Source organism: Pongo pygmaeus, chromosome 7 (assembly GCF_028885625.2).
Source record: "Pongo pygmaeus isolate AG05252 chromosome 7, NHGRI_mPonPyg2-v2.0_pri, whole genome shotgun sequence".
Classification (NCBI taxonomy): Eukaryota; Metazoa; Chordata; class Mammalia; order Primates; family Hominidae; genus Pongo; species Pongo pygmaeus.
In genome coordinates, this window is record NC_072380.2 from 79,336,468 (window position 1) to 79,356,746 (window position 20,279).

General features: G+C 36.8%; 1 protein-coding gene across 2 annotated transcripts in view; it reads right to left on the minus strand.

The window, feature by feature from the left end:
* Positions 1-20,279, minus strand: part of ARFGEF1 (ADP ribosylation factor guanine nucleotide exchange factor 1) — a 143,948-nt gene that overhangs the window by 45,860 nt on the left and 77,809 nt on the right. For both annotated transcript variants that reach the window (XM_054497547.2, XM_054497546.2), the window contains exons 16-20: positions 16,542-16,653; positions 14,802-15,007; positions 14,449-14,533; positions 10,159-10,330; positions 8,007-8,158 (exon numbers count right to left, since the gene is read on the minus strand). In XM_054497547.2, coding sequence (XP_054353522.2) covers positions 8,007-8,158; positions 10,159-10,330; positions 14,449-14,533; positions 14,802-15,007; positions 16,542-16,653 — 727 coding nt within the window. The remainder of the gene's footprint in view (positions 1-8,006; positions 8,159-10,158; positions 10,331-14,448; positions 14,534-14,801; positions 15,008-16,541; positions 16,654-20,279) is intronic.

The following is a 20,279-nucleotide window of genomic DNA, read 5'->3' on the forward strand; positions in this document are numbered from 1 at the left end:
TGCGTAATTTATAAAGAAAAACAGGCTTAATGGACTCAGTTCTATGTGGCTGAGAGGCCTCACAATCATGGTGGAAGGCAAGGAGAAGCAAAGTCATGTCTTACACAGCAGCAGGCAAGAGAGAGCTTGTGTGTGGGAACTCCCCTTTATAAAACCATTGGCTCTCATGAGACTCATTCACTATCACAAGAACAGCAAGGGAAAAGACCTGCCCCCATGATTCAATTACCTCCCACTGGGTCTCTCCCATGACACATGGGAATTATGGGAGCTACAATTCAAGATAGGTAAGGATACAGCCAAACCGTATCATCAAGTACTTTTGAATACCTAGAAAGCCTTCCCAAGAAGGATGGGTACAAACAAGCCCAGACTGAGAAGACTACAATAAATACCTAATTACTCAAAGCCCAGACATCAATGAACATCTGTAAGTATCAAGACTATCCAGGAAAACACGACCTCACCAAACGAACTAAATACCAGGGACCAATCCTGGAGAAAGAGATATATGTGACCTTTCTGACAGAGAATTCAAAAGAGCTGTTTTGAGGAAACTCAAATAAATTCAAGGTAACACAGAAGAAATTCAGAATTCCATCAGATAAATTTTTAAAAGGATTAAAATAATTTTAAAAAAATCAAACAAAATTCCACAGTTGAAAAATGCAGGCCAGGCGCGGTGGCTCATGCCTGTAATCCCAGCACTTTGGGAGGCCGAGATGGGTGGATCACCTGAGATCAGGAGTTTTGAGACCAGCCTAGCCAACATGACAAAACCCTGTCTCTACTAAAAATACAAAAATCAGCCAGACATGGTGGCAGGTGCCTGGAATCCAAGCTACTCAGGAGGCTGAGGCAGAGAGAATTGCTTGAACCCGGGAGGCGGAGGTTGCAATGAGCCGGGATCATGCCACTACACTCCAGCCTGGGCGACAAAGCGAGACTCCATCTCAAAAAAAAAAAAAGCAATCAACATACTGAGTCTCTCGTCTCTCTCTCTTTCTGTTTTGTTTGTTTGTTTTGTTTTGTTTTTTTTTGAGGATCTCACTCTGTTACTCAGGCTGGAGTGCAGTGACATCACAGCTCACTGCAACCTCCACCTCCCAGGCTCAAGCAATCCTCCCACCTCAGCTTTCCTAGTAGCTGGAACCACAGGCACAAGCCACTACACCTGGCTAATTTTTGTAGAGACGGGGCTTCGCCATGTTGCCTAGACTGGTCTCAAACTCCTGGGCTCACGTGATCTGCCCACTTCAGCCTCCCAAAGTGTTGGGATTATAGGCATAAACCAGGGTGCCCAGCCCCATGAGTCTCTTAATAGCAGAACTGATCAAGCAGAAGAAAGAATTAGTAAGTGTGAAGACAGGCTATCTGAAAAAAATACAGTCAGAGGAGACAAAAAAGAATGAAGCACATCTATAAAATCTGGAAAATAGCTTTAAAGGGGCAATTCTAAAAGTTATTGGTCTTCAAAGAGGCAGAGAAAGAGAGAGGTAGAAAGTTTATTCAAAGGGATAACAACAAAGAACTCCCCAAACCTAGATAAAAATAACAGTATCCAGTACAAGAAGGTTATAGAACATCAAACAAATGTAACCCAAAGATAATTACCTCAAGGCTTTTTAATAATTAAACTCACAAAGGTCAAAGATAAAGGATCCTAAAAGCAACAAGAGAAAAGAAACAAATAACATACAATGAAACTCCAATATGTCTGGCAGCAGACTATTCAGTGGAAACCACACAGGCCAGGATACAGTGGTATGACATATTTAAAGTGCTTATGGAAAAAAACTTTTACCTGAAAATAGTACATATCTGGTGAAACTATCCTTTAAACATGAAAGAGAAATAATTTCCCAGACAAACGAAAGCTGAGGGATTTCATCAACAACAGACATGTCCTGCATGAAATGCTAAAGGGAGTACTTCAATCAGAAAAAGGACATTAATGAGTAAGAAGAAATCATCTAAAAGTACACAATTCACTGGTTATAAAAAGTACACAGAAAAATATAGTATTATAACACTGTGTAACTGTGGACATGTAAAATACTCTTAAGTAGAAAGACAGAAAGATGACCCACAGCTTTTCAAGACACAGGCAGTACAATAAGGTATAAACAAAAACAGCAAAAGGTTAAAAAGCAGGGGAACAAAGTTAAAGTGTAGAGTTATTAGTTTTATTTTTGCTTGTTTATTTGTTTATGCAAGCAGTGTTATCAGCTTAAAATAACAGGTTATAAGACAGTACTTGCAAGCCTCATGGTAACCTCAAACCAAATAAACCTATAATGAATACACAAAAAATAAAAAGTAAGAAATTAAATCAAACCATCAGAGACAATAACCTTCACTAAAAGGAAGACAGGAAAGAAGGAAAGAAAGAAGAAAAGACCACAAAACAATGAGAAAATAACAAAATGGGAGGAGTAAGTCTTTATCAATAGTCACGCTGAATATACATAGGCTAAACTCTCCAATAAAAAGATACATAGTGGCTGAATGAACAAAAACACAAGCCCTAATGATCTGTTGTGTACACGAGACACACTTCACCTATAATGATACACACAGACTGAAAATAAAGGGATGGAAAAAGACATCCATGCAAATGGAAAGCAAAAAAGAGCAGGAATAGCTATACTTCTATCAGACAAAATATATTTCAAGACAAAAACTAGGAAGAGACAAAGCCAATATGCAATGATAAAGAGGTCAATTCAGCAAGAGGATACAGCAATTGTGTGTGGCTGTGTGTGTGTGTATATATACAGATGCACACCCAGCACTGGAGCACCCAAATATATAAAGCAAATATTATTAGAGCTAAAGACAGAGATAGACCCCAATACAGTAACAGATGGAGACTTCAACACCTCATTTTCCATATTGGACAGACTTTCCAGCACAAGATCAACAAAGAAACATCAGATTTAATCTGCACTACAGAACAAATGGATCTAATAGATATTTACAGAATATTTCATCCAACAGCAGTAGCATACACATTCTTTTCCTCAGCACATGGATCATTCTAGAAGACAGACCATATGTTAGGAGTCAAAACAAATCTGAAAACACTTTAAAAAACTGAATATGAAGGCTCTTTCTGGTACAATGGAATAAAACTAGAAATCAGTAACAAGAATAATTTTAGAAACAATACAAACACATGAAAATTAAAGAATATGCTCCTGAATGACCAGTGGGTCAATGAAGAAATTAAGAAGGAAATTGAAAAATTTCTTGAAAAAAAATGATAATGAAGACACAACGTACCCAAACCTATGGAATATAGTGAAAGTAGTACTAAGAGCAAATTTTATAGCTATTAGTGTCTACATCAAAAAAGAAGAAAAACTCCAAATAAACAACCTAATGATGTTTCTTAAAGAACTAGAAAAGCAAGAGCAAATCAAACCCAAAATTAGTAGAAGAAAATAAAGATCAGAGCACAAATGAATTAAATTGAAATTTTAAAAATACAAAACATCAACAAAACAAAAAGTTGGTTTTCTGAAATGATAGATAAACTTGACAAACCTTAACCAAGACTAAGAAAAAAAGACCGAAGACACAAATAAATAAAATTAGAGATGAAAAAGGAGACATTACAACTGATAACACAGAAATTCAAACGATTCTTAGTGGCTACTCTGAGCAACTGTATGCCGGTAAACTGGAAAATCTAAAGGAAATGGATAAATTCCTAGACACATAGAATCTACGAAGATTGAACCAAGAAGAAATTCAAAACCTGAACAGACCAATAACAAGCAATGAGATCAAAGCCATAATAAAAAGTCTCTCAGCAAAAGAAAGCATGGGATCTGATGGCTTCACTGCTAAATTCTACCAAACATTTAAAGAACTAATACCAATCCTATTCAAACTATTCTGAGAAACAGAGGAGGAGGGAATATGTCCAAATTCATTCTACAAGGCGAGTATTACCCTGATACCACAACCAGACAAAGACACATTAAAAAAAAAAAATTGCAGGCCAGTATCACTGATGAATATTGATGCAAAAATCCTCAACAAAATACCAGCAAACCAAATTCAACAACACATTTAAAAGATTATTCATCATGACCAAGTGGGATTTATCCCAGGGATGCAAGGATGGTTCAACATACACGAATTAATCAATGTGATACATCGTATCAACAGAATGAAAGACAATACCATATAATCATTTCAATTGATTGAAAAAGCATTTGATAAAAACTCTCAAAGAAGTAGGTATAGAAGGAATATTCCTCAACATAATGAAAGCCATATACAACAGACCACAGCTAGCATCGTACTGAAAAGGGAAAAACAGAAAGCCTTTTGTCTAAGGTCTGAAACACAACAAGGATGCCTACTTTCACCACTGTTATTCAACAATGTACTGAGAGAACTAGCTGGAGGAATCAGAAAACAGAAAGAAATAAAAGACATCCGAACTTGAAAGGAAGAAGTCAAATTATCTATTTGCAGGTGATACGATCTTATATTTGGAAAAGCCTGAACACTCTACCAAAGAACTGTTAGAACTGATAAATTCAGTAAAGCTGCAGGATACAAAAATCAACATACAAAATTCAGTAGTATTTCTATTTGACAACAGTGAACAATCTGAGACAGAAATTTTAAAAATTAACCAAAGACGTGAAAGATCTCTACAATGAAAACTACAGAACAGTGATGAAAGAAACTGAAGAGGACATCAGAAAAATTGAAAGATATTTTATGTTTATAGATTAGAAGAATCAATATTGCTAAAATGTCCATATTACCCAAAGCAATCTATAGAATACCATGACATTCTTCATAGAAATAGAAAAAAAAAAAAAATCCTACAATTTATATGGAATCAAAAAAGACCCAGAATAGCCAAAGCTATCCCGAGCAAAAAGAACAAAACTGGAAGAAATCACATTACCTGCCTTCAAGTTATACTACAGAGCTATAGTAGCCAAAATGGCACAGTACTGGCATCAAAAGAGACATGTACATCACTGGAACAGAATAGAGAACCCAAAAATAAATCCATACATCTAGTGAATTCATTTTTGACAAAGGAGCCAAGAACATACATTGGGAGAAAGGACGGTCTCTTCAATAAACAGTGCTGGGAAAACTGGATATCCATATACAAAAGAATGAAACTAGACTCCTTTATCTTGCCATATACAAAAATCAGATCAAAATGGATTAAAAACTTACATCTAAGACCTCAAACTATGAAACTACCATAAGAAAACATTGGGGATACTCTCTAGGACATTAATCTGGGCAAAGATTTCTTGAGAATACCCTACAAGCACAGGTAACCAAAGTAAAAATGGACAAATGGACACATCAAGTTAAAAAGCTTCTGCAAAGCAAAGGAAACAATCAACAAAGTGAAGAAACATCCCACAGAATAGTGGTTCTCATTGTGCAGCTCGGAGAAGGTGCAATACTCTCCAGCTCCACCATTACCATTACTATAAATAATGTTTGTAAAATTCATATCTAGTAAACAATTTAGAACAGTCATGCCTGCTTACAGGTGTTATTTGTTTGTTAAAACTAGTCTACAGATTGTTTCATGAGTGCTTTGTCAAATTATGACAAAGTGCAATAATGTTTGAAGACTATAAGTGACACTGTATCTTGTTTCTAATAAGATAAACTTTTTTTTTGTCTTTGCTTTACCTTAACAAAATGTTTATATCCCTTAATATTATACATTGCATTCCAGGAATATATCATTCATTCCTTCCACCCAGCCAATGTTTATTCATTGAGTACTTAACACAAGCCAGGAACTATGGTCGATGTTGGGAAAAGTGAACAGATGTAGTTCCTTATCTCATACATGTATATAAATAATGTATATACAGACAGTTCCCAACTTACAATGGTTCAACTTACCATTTTTTGACTTTACAATATGTTCATACAACTATTGTTTTTCATTTTCAGTATAGTATTCAATAAATTACATGAGATATTCAGTACCGTAGCATAAAACAGGCTTTGTGTTAGATGATTTTGCCCACCTGTAGGCTAAGGTAAGTATCCTGGGTATGTTCAAGGCAGGCAAGGCTAAGCTATAACGTTCTGTAGGTTAGGCGTATTAAATACATTTTCCACTTAAACAATGGGTTTATTGAGACATAATCCCATCATAAGTCGAGGAGCATACAAGTCTGTACACAGATAGGCAGACATACAGATAGACAGACGGATAGATAAATCTATAGATATACTGAAGGAAAGGCATAGAATATTATGAATGAGGGACCTAGTTTAGATTAGAGGGGACAGTGCAGAACTCTCAGAGAGGGTGATATTTATTTTTATTTTTATTTTTGAGACAGAGTCTCACTCTGTCGCCCAGGCTGGAGTGCAGTGGCCTGATCTTGGCTCACTGCAACCTCTGCCTCCCAGGTTCAACCAATTCTCCTGCCTCAGCATTCAAGTACCTGGGACTACAGGTGCATGCCACCAAGCCTGGCTAATTTTTGTACTTTTAGTAGAGATGGGGTTTCACCTTGTTGGTCAGGCTGGTCTTGAACTCCTGACCTGAAGCAATCCACCCACCTCGGCCTCCCAAAGTGCTGGGAATACAGGCGTAAGCCACCATGCCTGGCTGAGAGGGTGATATTTAAACTGGAAACTACTCAGGCAAAGAGGGAAAGAACATTCTAGACAAAGGACATACCTCATATGAATGCCCTGAAGAGAATTTAAGATGTTCTAGAAACCAAAAAATGCTGGTGTGACTGCAGCATAGTAAGAAACAGAAGAGATCTAGTGATGAAATTGGAGAGGCAGGTGGAGCCAGATCACAGAAAGTCTACAGACACTTATGGGTGTGTCAGGTTTCATGGTATCATGCAAAGCCAATAAAAAGCTTTAAGTAAGAAGCTGGCATTTCATTTGGTATTTTAAAAAGATCACTCCAGTCTCTATAAATGGGTAAGAGGAGTGAAAAAGCAGACATGAAGATGCCTGTTAGGAGAATGCCGCAGTAATCAGAGGGAGAAATGAGGGTGTCTGCAGTAGCTTAGTAGTAGCAGAAATGGCACTGAGGGAACAGATTCTTAATTCTAGTTTGGAGGATGTTTAAATAAACTACAACAAATCCAGAGAATAGATCATAAAAGCTCATTCTCATCTCGTGATTCTTCATCAACGTTTAGAAATAGTGTATCACATGGACCTTGAAGAAGAGGTAGAAGTAATTACAAAATTTTGGAGCTAAAAGGAGGCACAAGAATCCTGTAGTCATCTTTTACTACCCACCCACACGTGTAGTTAGGATTAGAGTGAGCACTGGATTATTATCTTTAGCCTCCACAGACCACCTTGCCATACGGTCTCATGAACGGGAATATACTTTACCCACTTTCTCTTTTCAAACTTAACTAGACATTACTCCACTTTGCTACAACCCTTGTAGTAATGCACTGCTTACTCACTCTGGAATTTGGAGAAAGGATGAAGAATGAAGGAATGGGAAATCAAATTTTAAAGAATAAGTATCATTCTCACTAAATCAACCCACAAACACAAATAATATTGTCTTCTGTTCCTTACCCTACTTTCTGGGCCCCAGGCATACTCAGAAGCCTGATATAAGTTCCTGGGCCCAAAACACTTGAAGAAAACAAGAGCCTCATGATCATTTGAAATGTGAGTTAACTCCAAAGGCTTAAGCATAACTCATTTAGAGAAAATCAGGCCAAGGATTAATGATCATTCTCCAAAACTTTTCTATGCTTAATTCCTAAGATTACACAACTATTAATTACTTATAGTGAGTAACTCTTCCTGTTCTCTTTAAGTAATAGAAAATTTGTATCTACTATGTCCTAAATAACATGTTATATGAATTTCACCTCAATATGTCTACACTAATGTGTTATATCACTGTATCGCTTCCTTAACTTAAAAATATTATAAATGTACAGTTATATATAAATGTACACTGCAATCAAACATTACTTGAAAATTCTAACCTTAAACATGGGCCTCACATGCTCCAAATGTGTTGCACTTGTAAAGGGTGCCTGAACATGGCTCACGGCCTCCATGAGTGCTTTAGCTGTCTTGGCCATCTGCTCCATTTCTAAGTTATACAGAAGTCTTCTTTGTTTTTCACTGGCTACATCTGAAACAATAAACACTATCAGCATTTAAAATATAAAACATTTAAGAATTCTATTTTGATGTTTTACTATCAAATAATAAACACCACCAGTAATTAAAAATAATCCTAAGAAGCAAGACACAAAAGATCCCATATTATATGATTCCACTTATATGAAAAATCCAGAATAGGTAAAATCCATAGAGATAGAAAGTAGACTGGTATTTTCCAGGGGTTGGGGGGAGAGGGAATAAGGAGTAATTGCTTGATGGGTTTGGAGTTTCATTTTGGGATAATGAAATCTTTTGGAATTAGAGGTGGTAGTTGCACAACGCTGTTAATGTACTAAATGCCACTGAATTGTTCATTTTTAAATGGCTAATTTTATGTTCTATGAATTTCACCTCAAAAAAAAAAATTCCTAGACTAGGAGTCAGGAATAAGTGGAAAACCTATGAAAAGGGAAACGAGTAGGTACGACTGTCAGAATAAAATTATCAGGGAAACAACCCAAATATGGCATGAGAGAAGAGCAGAAGAGAGGTAAAATGCAATGGCATCTGGCTGGGCGTGGTGGCTCACGCCTGTAATCCCAGCACTTTGGGAAGCCGAGGCAGGCGGATCACCTGAGGTCAGGAGTTCAAGACCAGCCTCACCAACATGGAGAAACCCCATCTCTACTAAAAATACAAAAAAATTAGTCAGGTGTGGTGGTGCACGCCTGTAATCCCAGCTACTCGGGAGGCTGAGGCAGGAGAACTGCCTGAACCCAGGAGACAGAGGTTGTGGTGAGCTGAGATAGCACCAAGCCGAGATCGCGCCATTGCACTCCAGCCTGAGCAACAAAATTCCATCTCAAAAAAAAAAAAAAGAAAAAAAAGAGGCAATGGCATCTTTGTACCACACAGGCTTGAATGACAGCTCCTGAGTTAACAAGAAAACAACTGGCCATAACACTCCAGGGTAATTTTGGTGTTTTCGGCACACCACCATCTCCTTTCCATTTCCGGCTTCTCTTATTTCCTACCACCATATATAAAATAGGACAGAAAAAGAGGGATATGAGGATGATACAATATATAATATTCTTTTCTCCTGCCATTTGGATTTTACTACTGTACTCTGTTTAAACTTGAGATTTTAGTTCCAAGTGGAAGGGCTCAGAAATGCAGGAATCCTCTTTCTATATTACTGTTATATTCTTGAGCCATTACCCTCATCTCATTCCTGTAGTCAGATTTCAGCTCAAATTTAATTACCACTGTCTGCAGGTATAGAGTGTCTAGAAGGGGGCTGGGTTCACAGTTGCCTCCTGGTACTAGTTAGACCCAGGGACTCTATAGTGATATAACTTGTGGTCTGTTTGAGGTAGCAATTTCTAACTCTATGAGCTCTCACCTGATCCTAAGCCTCCCCACCTCCTCCAATCATCCCTACTTCCAGCTTCCGTTTATGTGTAACAAAAGATGAACAAATGGAAATATACTGCTTGAAGATGATGAGGAAGAAGAAAAAATGACAAGGGTTGAAGCCTGACTATTGGGTCTAACTACTGTTTATGACCTCCAAATCCTTGCTGAGGTTAACTACTAAATGGATCAGTATATATTAAATGCACACTGACACATGCATATAATGTATACCATTTTCCATTAATCACTGGTCAGTGTTATCTTTCTTCAGAATGTGGGGAAAAAATACAATCATATCACCAAACTCTATTATAATATTTCTCATCAAAACATGGTTCTAAACAATATTTCTAAGGTTACCTTATTCTAAATCAAGTGAAAAATTCTCTTTTAAATTAAAAAGTTTTTTCTTTTTTAGAGACAAGAACCTCGCTATATTGCTTATGCTGGTCTTGAACTCCTGGGTTCAAGTGATCCTTCCGCTTCAGCCTCCCTGAGTAGCTGGGGACTATAAATGCAAACCACCACACCTGACCATAAGTGAAAAACTCTTAGGAACCCATATTTTTCCCCTTGAACAATCAGAATTCAATTAATTTAGATACTTACTCTGTTTACTTGATTTTGTAGGGATTGTTAGTTCTTTCGTTTCTTTCATTGATATCTTTTTCCCAGCTATTTCATTATAGATGGCTGATAGATACTCTTCAGGAAGGTCTTTACTGTCATTGATACCTCTATTCATCTTAATGTATTGTTCCTTTGTCATTTTATTTTTCACCTAGATATGAAAAACCATTATAATTCCTAAAAATTAACATAAAGGTTACAGTTGTATTTTAAGGATATGAATATTTACATAAGAGATTTTGTAAATACTTTTGAGGATAGAAACTGGAAAGTATTCAACAAAATATAGATAAAAATGAAAAAAAATCACAGAAAATGAAGGCAATACAGAAAAGATCCATTCTGGCATAAACTAATTCATGCTCTGACGTGGACATAGTAATATGCAACCGGAAAGGAGGGAAGTTGAACAATGAAAATATTTGTTTTTGCCCAAGGTTTAAGAGCTTTTGCAATCTCTTAAAAGGGCCATGACAATTATTGGAAATAAAGATATCAAAAACATTCAAATCTTAGTTTAGAAGAACATAAACGCGCTGTTAATGAATTTAAAGCTGACTTTATATACAGTGGGTGTAAGAGTAACAATACTTGAGATTTATTTAAAACCAGTTAACAATCTCTCTGACTGAGTCACTGTGGCAACTGAATTATGTCAGGTGATCTGTACAAAGTATCCTTGGAATGTTTTGTCTTGTATAAGAGTACCCTAAACAGAAATGCCTTTTGCACCTTGATAAATCTGTGGAATACCAGTTTGGAGTCTGTAAGACGGTAACCCCATTACCAAACTTGGGAACTAGCATAGCCAAAATGTTTACACTTTACCTCCAGAAACCTAGATAGATAAAACCCAGAAGTCTTATGTGATGTCTCTGAAGAGACATTTATTTAATTAAATATATTTCTACGTCTTATATGATGTCTCTGAAGATATATTTATTTAATTAAATATATTTCTACCACCTTCCATAAAGAACTTAAGGTAACTCTTAAGATATGATTCCTGTAAATTTACATGAAAGTACACAGAAAAACAATCAAGCAAGTCATCAGAAGCTTGCAAAAACTATAAAGAGTGTGGTGTTATGTGCCTGTAGTCCCAACTATTCAGGAGGCTGGGGAAGGAGGATGGCACAAGACCAGGAATTCAAGTCCAGCCTAGGCAACACAGCAAAACTCTGTCTCAAACAAAAACAAAAGTACAGAGGAATCAAAACTTTCAGAAAATGTAACTGGGATATATACACTTATTTACTTCAGATTATTCTGCAAACAGATTTTTCTAACATGTCAGAAAGGGACGCAGGAGTGCTTTTCCTACAAAAATGTAAAAATATTACCATGAAAGTTTTCAAGTGTAATGCATAATTTAATGGAATAAAACCCTATTATTTTATAACTTTAAAAACTCAAGTCACGGCACTAAAAAAAAAAATGAAAGAAAGAAGCTTTTTTTACCTAAAGTTCAGGTGAATGCTTAAAAAACACACCAGGAATAACAAAATAAAAGACTACACACTGCTGCCAATAAGAAGTAAAGGAAGATTAAAATCACCTGGAAATTTTAAGCATGGCAAAATGTTTTAGCATTATGCCAATCAGAGGCAGAGAAAAGTCTTGACAGAAAATCTGAAGTAGCAGTTAATTGCCTGTGGATCCGGGTTAGGGATCCCATACGTGGGCGTACAGAATACTTTGCTTTCGGGTCCCCAAAATAAAGCGCACTGCTTCTCACAGAACACTTCTGCCATAGTGGTATTCTGAAGCTGTATAAAACAAAATCCTACTTTTCTTCTCCTGACATCTTTTATGGAACATTCTACTCTTGACTTTTATCCTCGTGTGCTTGTATTAAACTGTGCCTTATTTAGTGTTTAAATCACTTAAAGCCAGTTGTTACTACTGATGATTATTGTATACACAAAAATTGTGTTTTAAATATGCCTAAAATTTTTTTTTAATCACTGACTCACCACACACTACATAAAAAGTTGCCTAACTATAAATATTCTGGGTGAAAAGGGAACATAAACAGCTTGTTAAAATCCACCTATTTTTTAAGTTTGAAAAGAACTAAGAATGAGAATTAGTTTTAAGAAATTCCTTTAAAGTTATTTGTATTTTAAAATGTTGTCATTTGTTATAGTTGTCTAAATCAACTGAGGCCAAGATCACGGGTACAATTTTCTAACAGATTACTTAGCTTCATAGAAACTCACAAGCTGTTCTACAGCTGCAGGCTGCACAGAAGCACATGACACCCAGGCAGCAAGCTGATAAGGAACAGTTGGACAACAAGCAGTTGCCACCGCTAGACTAGGACTCCAAGCACATGTTCTACAAATAGGCACTGTTACGCTAAAGACGGGACACTGTTGTGAAGGTAATGCTCCCTAACTGGTATGTCCTTAGAAACTTTTCACAGTCTGGGTACTTATGAAAAGATATAAAAGGAATTTTTAATATTTCTTCAAAATAACATGAGTATGTACATATGTATAGGAAGACATTGCACAGGTGCATATAATATTGCTTATTCATTTAGAGAACCAAATGTCTTTTAAAGCATAGCCTTTTAAAACCAAACGTATGTAAACCCAGGTTAAAATACTCTAGTATAGATTGAAAAATCAAATGAAAAAATTAGACTGAAAATTCTGGTGTAAAAATATCTAAACAAATCCCAACTGTGAACTACCTTATAAAGCCGTAGAATAAAAGTCATCATGCTCGATAATAAAAGCCCTGAAGGTGAGCTGCTTTGACTATACTGCCAAAAATATGCCAGAGGCAAATCTTGAATTATTAAAATCTTTAATAAATTTTTAAAGTCCTATATAAAATCAAGTAAATTTGTGGTAAATGCATAGTTGCTCAATATTGTGTTTAAAACAGGTGTAACTTCATATATAACCATATGTATATACATATGTATATAATCATATATATTCTTACTTTAGGTTTGGTATATACTTTCCTTATCTACTCTGCTTTAAACATCTCAAAACAGACACAAAAAATCCCTATACTGCAAAGGTTAATCTCAAAATTCGAATGAATTTTAATTTTTCCAATACATCTCAGATTAGAAAGTAGGTAATTTATTTTACATCCTAAGCATAACAAATATCATCAGATACCTACCCCTAGAAGTACTAAGAAATCCTTGCAAATAATTTATAAATGTAATTTTACCCAAGGATGTCAATGTGTGTTTTTAGAAACTAAGCAAAAAATACTAAAACTTTAAAATCAAACTTTTTTAGTAGATATCAGAAATCAAGTGACAGTTCTTTAATATTTAAGAAGGAAATATGAATTTTATGAGGCAAAAGAAATGAACATTTCTAGATATCAGGTATTTTTAAATTATTGTTAACTTTTTAGGTATGATGGTATTATGGTTATGTTTAATTAGAGTACTTCTCTTTTAGAGAAACATACTAAGATAAATGCAGATGAAATGGTATGATATCTGAGATCTGCTTCAAAATTATCTAGGGGAGGGAAGAGATATAGATAGAACAAGACCGGCAATAAGTTGATAACTGTGGAAGGCAGGTAATGGGTACATTAGAGTTCATTATGCTAATCCCTCTACTGTTGAAGTTCAAAACATTTTTTTTTTTTTGAGACGGGGTCTGCTCTCTGTCACCCAGGATGGAGTGCAGTGACACGATCTCAGCTCACTGTATGACTTGTGCCTCCCAGGCTCAAGCGATCCTCCCACCTTAGCCCTCCAAGTAGTTGGGACCACAGGCACACGCCACCATGCCCAGCTAATTTATGCATATTTTGTAGAGACAGGGTTTCATCAAGTTGCCCAGGCTGGTCTTAACTCCTGGACTCATGTGATCCACCTGTCTCGGCCACTCAAAGTGCTGGGATTACAGGTGTTAGGTACCACGCCTAGCCTGAAACATTATATTTTTTAGAAGGATGGTTTATATATAGTGTTTTTCCATGTTGTGACAAACTGACATAAGACCTATAAATGTCTTGTTAGATTAAAATTTATCTTAAGCTTTATACAGTTGTCAATCATGAATGACAAATACAGAAACATTATATAGATACCTAAAAGTCTAATTTTAATTACTACCAGAAGTTGCTTTTGTTAAATGTTCACCATTCCAAATTAAATACCCAAATATGGTGACTGGTTTAACTGAATAAAACTAAAATTTCAACTATTACTTACTGAATTCAGAATAATGTACTTATTTTGTACCACTTATTGTAAAACTGACTTAAAAGAAAACATACCTGTGGACTGTGAAGGTCTGTGGTCAACATGATAATTGAATAAGCCAAAACATAAGCTGTATCCGCACTAGCAAAGAGAGTTTGTCTGGAAAAATAAATGTATCATGTTATAAACTTCTACTGTTTTATATAGTTTCATTTAAATAAGTCACCTCAAATCCCACAGCACTTTTATTTTTCTAAGTATCTCACATTACAATTTTTTATGGATTTGTTTTACAACTTCCAGATTGTAGACAATCTAAATTCTCTAAACACGGGATTAGGTTCTATTATCTGTAAATCCCTGGATGCTACCTAGCACAGTGTTTTGGATATAACAGACAATCAGTGAGCATTTGAACCTTATTTACCCTTGGTTGCATTCTAGGTATCTTGCAGCAAATTTTTCCATTAATCGATCGATTTTCTGAGCTTCCCCTGGAAGACGAAATCCTTCTAGAAACATACGAAGGGCTGAAACGAAGTCTTTTCCTGAAAAATCATGTTGGTCCACATATGCATACATGACTTCTTTGTTAAATTTATCATTATCTCCCAGGAACTCACCCACTTGAGTCTAAAGTAAAAACAGAGATAGAAATTGATATTTTCTTTTTTTTTTTTTTTTGAGACAGAGTCTTGCTCTGTTGCCCAGGCTGGGGTGCAGTGGCACCATCTCGGCTCACTGTAACCTCTGCCCCCAGGTTCAAGCGATTCTCCTGCCTCAGCCTCCCGAGTAGCTGGGATTACAGGCGCCTGCTACCGCGCCCAGCTAATTTTTTTTGTATTTTCAGTAGAGACAGGGTTTCACCATCTTGGCCAGGCTGGTCTCCTGACCTCAGGTAATCTACCCGCCTCAGCCTCCCAAAGTGCTGAGATTACAGGCATGAGCCACTGTGCCCGGCCAGAAATTGAGATTTTCATGAGATGTTTACATTCGCCACACAGCCACTTAAAAAGCAGAAAATTTTGTTAAGATCCACAGGCTTTTGATTATAGAGTTAACAATTTCAAACACAAAGCTAAAAGTTAAACACATTAAATGCCTTCATAAAAATATCAGGATATTCTTTTCAGTTTAGAAAATTTAAAAAGCAGAATTTATATTTTATACACACACACACACACACACACACACACACACACACACCAGTCATCACTCAGTATCAGTGGGAGATTGGTTCCAGGACCCCACATGGATACCAAAATCCATGGATGCTCAAGTTCCTTATAAAAAATGGCACAGTATTTGCATATAACCTACACACATCCTCCCATATACTCTACTCCCATATCTAGATTACTTATAATATATAATACAATGTAAACAGGTTTTCTGTATTGTTTAGGAAATAACTACAAGAAAAAAAACTTCGTACATGTTCAGTACAGATGCAATCACCCATTATTTCCCCTGAATATTTTCAATTTGTGGTTGGTTGAATCCACAGATGTAGAATCCACGGATACAGAACTCATGGCTACGGAGGACCAATTACAGATGATTATATTATAACCAAGACTTCTTTTTGTTTGTTTTTGAGACAGACTCTCACCCTGTAGCCCACGCTGCAGTGCAGTGGCGCAATCTTGGCTCACTGCAACCTCCACCTCCTGGGTTCAAGTGATTCTCCTGCCTCAGCCTCCTGAGTAGCTGGGATTACAGGCGCCCACCACCACGCCCAGCTAATTTTTTGTATTTTTATTAGAGATGAGGTTTTGCCACGTCGGCCAGGCTGGTCTCGAACTCCTGACCTCAGGTGATCTACCCACCCCGGCCTCCCAAACTGCTGGAATTACACATGTGAGCCACTGTGCCTGGCCAACCAAGGTTATTCTTTATGTTTTACTTACCTCTATATTTAGGAAAGCATTTTAAAGGAGTCACAATATGTATTATTAACTTAAAAAAGAATTTTACAGAAAAGGGGCCAGGCGTGGTGGCTCACGCCTGTAATCCCAGCACTTTGGGAGGCTGAGGCAGGAGGATTGCCTGAGCCCCAGAGTTCAAAACTAGCCTGGGCAATATAGCGAGACCCTGTCTCTAATAAAAAGAAAAAAAAATCCCAAGAATTTTACAGAAAAGGTTAGAATGAAAATGGTATTCTTACAGAGTCTAATCTTTCCTCTTGATGTAAGAATTGGGCAATATCTTCAGGTGTGGTGCCAAGCATCCCTTGTTCTTGGAGGTACTGTATTCCTCTCTTTGGTTTCTTATTAAATCTAGATGATGTTAAAGTTAATAAGAACATTAAAAATAGAAAACCATTCGTAGTCCCTGAAAAGATCTTAAACCACAGTAAATTAATTTTCTAATAGCACCCAGAAAATAGCAGCTTATTTAATACAAATCAGTACATGAATGTACAAAATAATTACATTGTGCCAAGTTTTCTTTATTCTTTTCTTTTTAGAAATAAGTTTCATATGGAAGGCCATCTTTATTACTATCATTTCACTGACTTGTTTACTTACTTTTTTACTTTTTTACAGTATGAAATTTTTTTAATCTATATCCACAGTGGGAAATTAGACTATGAGAGACTATTAGAATGCCATGTAGTAGATGAACTTTGAGTAAGGCTGTGAATACTAAATATTTCATACAGGCATACTTCATTTTATTGCACTTCACAGATACGTGTTTTTTACAAATTGATGGTTTGTGGCAACCCTGCATTGAGGGTCTATCAGTACCATTTTTCCAAAACCATGTGCTCTCTTTTTATCTCTGTCACATTTTGGTAATTCTCACAATAGTTCACACTTTTTCACTATTATATCTGTTACTGTGACCTGTGATCAGTGACCTTTGATGTTGCTATTGTAATTGTTTTGGGGTGACACAAACCACGTCCATATAAGATGGTAAACTTAATGAATAATTGTGTGTGTTCTGACTGCTCCACTGACTGGCTGTTCCTCATCTCTCTTCCTTTCCTTGGGCTTCCCTATTCTGAGACAAAAAAATATTGAAATTAGGCCAATTAAGAACCCTACAATAAGTGTTCAAGTGGAAGGAAGAATCGCACATCTCTCACTTTAAATAAAAAACTAGAAATGGTTGAGCTTAGTGAGGAAGGCATGTCAAAAGCCAAGACAGGCTGAAAGCTAGGTCTCTTGAGCCAAACCAAGTTGTGAATGCAAAGGAAAAGTTCTTGAAGGAAGTTAAAAGTGCCACTCCAGTGAACACACAAGTAGGAAAGCAAAACAGCCTAACTGCTGATATGGAGAAGGTTTTCACATGTGAAAAGAAGATCAAACCAGTCACAACATTATCTTAAGGCAAAGCCTAATCCCAAAAAAGGCCCCAACTCTCTTCAAGTCTATGAGGCTAAGAAAGGTAATGAAGCTGCAGAAGAAAATCTGGAAGCTAGCAGAGGTTGGATCATGAGATTTAAGGAAAGAAGCGGTCTCCATAACATAAAAATGCAAGGTCTGATGGCAAGTGCTGATGGAAAAGCTGCAGCAAGTTATCCAGAAGATCTAGCTACGATCATTTATGAAGGTAGTTATACTAAACAACAGATTTTCCATGTAAATAATACAGTCTTTCTTCTACTGGAAGAAGATGCCATCTAGGACTTTCATAGCAAGGGAGGAGAAGTTAATGCCTGGCTTCAAAGTTTCAAAGGACAGACTGGCTCTCTTAAGGGCTAATGTAGCTGATGACATTAACTTGAAGCCAATGCTCATTTACCATTCCAAAGATCCCAGGGTCCTTAAGAATTACATGCTAAATCTACTCTGCCTGCACTCTAGAAATGGAACAACAAAGCCTGGATGACAGCACCACCTGTTTACAACATAGATGACTGAATATTTGAAGCCCACTGTTGAGATCTACTGCTTCAAAGAAAAGATTCCTTTCAAAAGATTACTGCTCATTGACAATGCACCTGATCACCTAAGAGCTCTGATGGAGATGTGCAATGAGATTAATGTTGTTTTCATGCCTGCTAACACAATATCCACTCTGCAGCCCTTGGATGAAAGAGTGATTTTGTTTTTGTAGAAATGCAGTCTCATTATGCTGTCCAGGTTGATCTGAAACTCCTGGGCTCAAATGATCCTCCCACCTTGGCTTCCCAAAGCTGGGATTACAGGCATGAGCCACCGTGCCCTTTCCTCAGGAGTAGCTCTGAATTTCAAGTCTTTTTTTTTTTTTAAAGAAATGGGGTATTGCTACATTGCCCACGCTGATCTTGAACTCCTTGTCTCAAGTCTCATGAGTAGCTGGGATTACAGGCATAAGCTACCATGCCAGGCTAACTTTCAAGTCTTAAAAGAAATACATTTCATAAGGCTATAATTGCCATGTAGAGAGATACTTCTGTTGAATCTGGGCAAAGTAAATTGAAAACCTTTTGGAAAGTATTCACTGTTCTAGATGCCATCAAGAACATTTGTGACTCATGGGAGGGGTAAAAATACCAACATCAATAGGAGATGGAAAGAAGCTGATTCTAACCCTTACGGATGATTTTGAGGAGTCCAAGACATCAGGGGAGGAAGTAACTGCAGATGTGATAAAAGTAACAAGAGACTTAGAATTAGAAGTAAAGTGTGAAGATGACACTGAATTGCTGTAACCTCATGATCAAACTTTAACATATGAGTAGCTGCTTCTTATAGACAAGTGAAAACAGTGGTTTCTTGAGATGGAATCTACTACTAGTGAAGATGCTGTGGACAGAAAATAAGAGATTTAGAATATTCCATAAATTTAGTTCATAAAATTGCAGCAAAGTTTGAGAGGACAGACTCCAATTTTGAAAGACATATTACTGTAGGTAAATACTATCAAACAGCATTACATGCTACAGAGAAATCTTTCGTGAATGGAAGAGACAATCAAGGCAGCAAACTTTACTGTTGTCATATTTTAAGAAATTACCACAGCTACTCCAGCTTTCAGCAACCACCACCCTGATCAGTCAGCAGCCATCAACACTCAGGTAAGACACTCTACAGCAAAAAGATTACAACTCATTGAAAGCTCAGATGGTTACTAGTATTTTTCAGCAATAAAGTATTTTTAAATTAATGTGTGTACATTGTTTTTTAGACATAAGGGGGTTACAGGTTAATAGACTATGGTACAGTATAAACATAACTTTAATGCACTGAGAAATCAAAAAAATTGTGTGACTCACTATATTGCAATATTTACTTCACTGCTGTGGTATGGAACTGAACCCACAACATCCCTAAGGTACTCCGAATATACATTCTGCTTAATCTTCAAGTAATCTTGGCTCATTTGTCCAAATTAATTAGACCACACAAAACCTTTCTCAATATAGCTCCAGATTCTCTCTCGCTCCCTTCTCCTTCCTCTGCTCCCATATATCATATCCCATTCCCTAAATCTATTTTTAGAGTTTATTTCCTCTGCATGTCTTTTACCTGCTCCATTCACAGGGGAGTCTCCCTCAGGCTTAAAGATCCAATTCAAATGTTACCTCTTTGTTTACAGATCATTTACTCCCTACTTTTGTTACTTTGTTGCTCCAACACCTGTCATTTGGGCTATTCCAAGAGTTCTTAAATGGTCTCCCTAGCTCATGTTGCCCATATTCTAATGCACCCTTCAGACGGCCAGCAAAGTCCTATTACAAAACAGAAATCTGATGATGCTACTCCTCTGCTTAGAGTCTTTCACTAGCACGCTAGTGACAAGAGGAACAAGACAAAAAGTCCTTTACATGGAGAATAAGGCCTTCTGTAATTTAGATCCAACTCAATGCTCTCATCTTACCTCCTGTTATTCCCCCTCCACTCTAGCCTGCCATGCTGAACAAGTGCTCAGATGTCCTCCCTTTCCTCTGCTGCTGCACATGCCATTC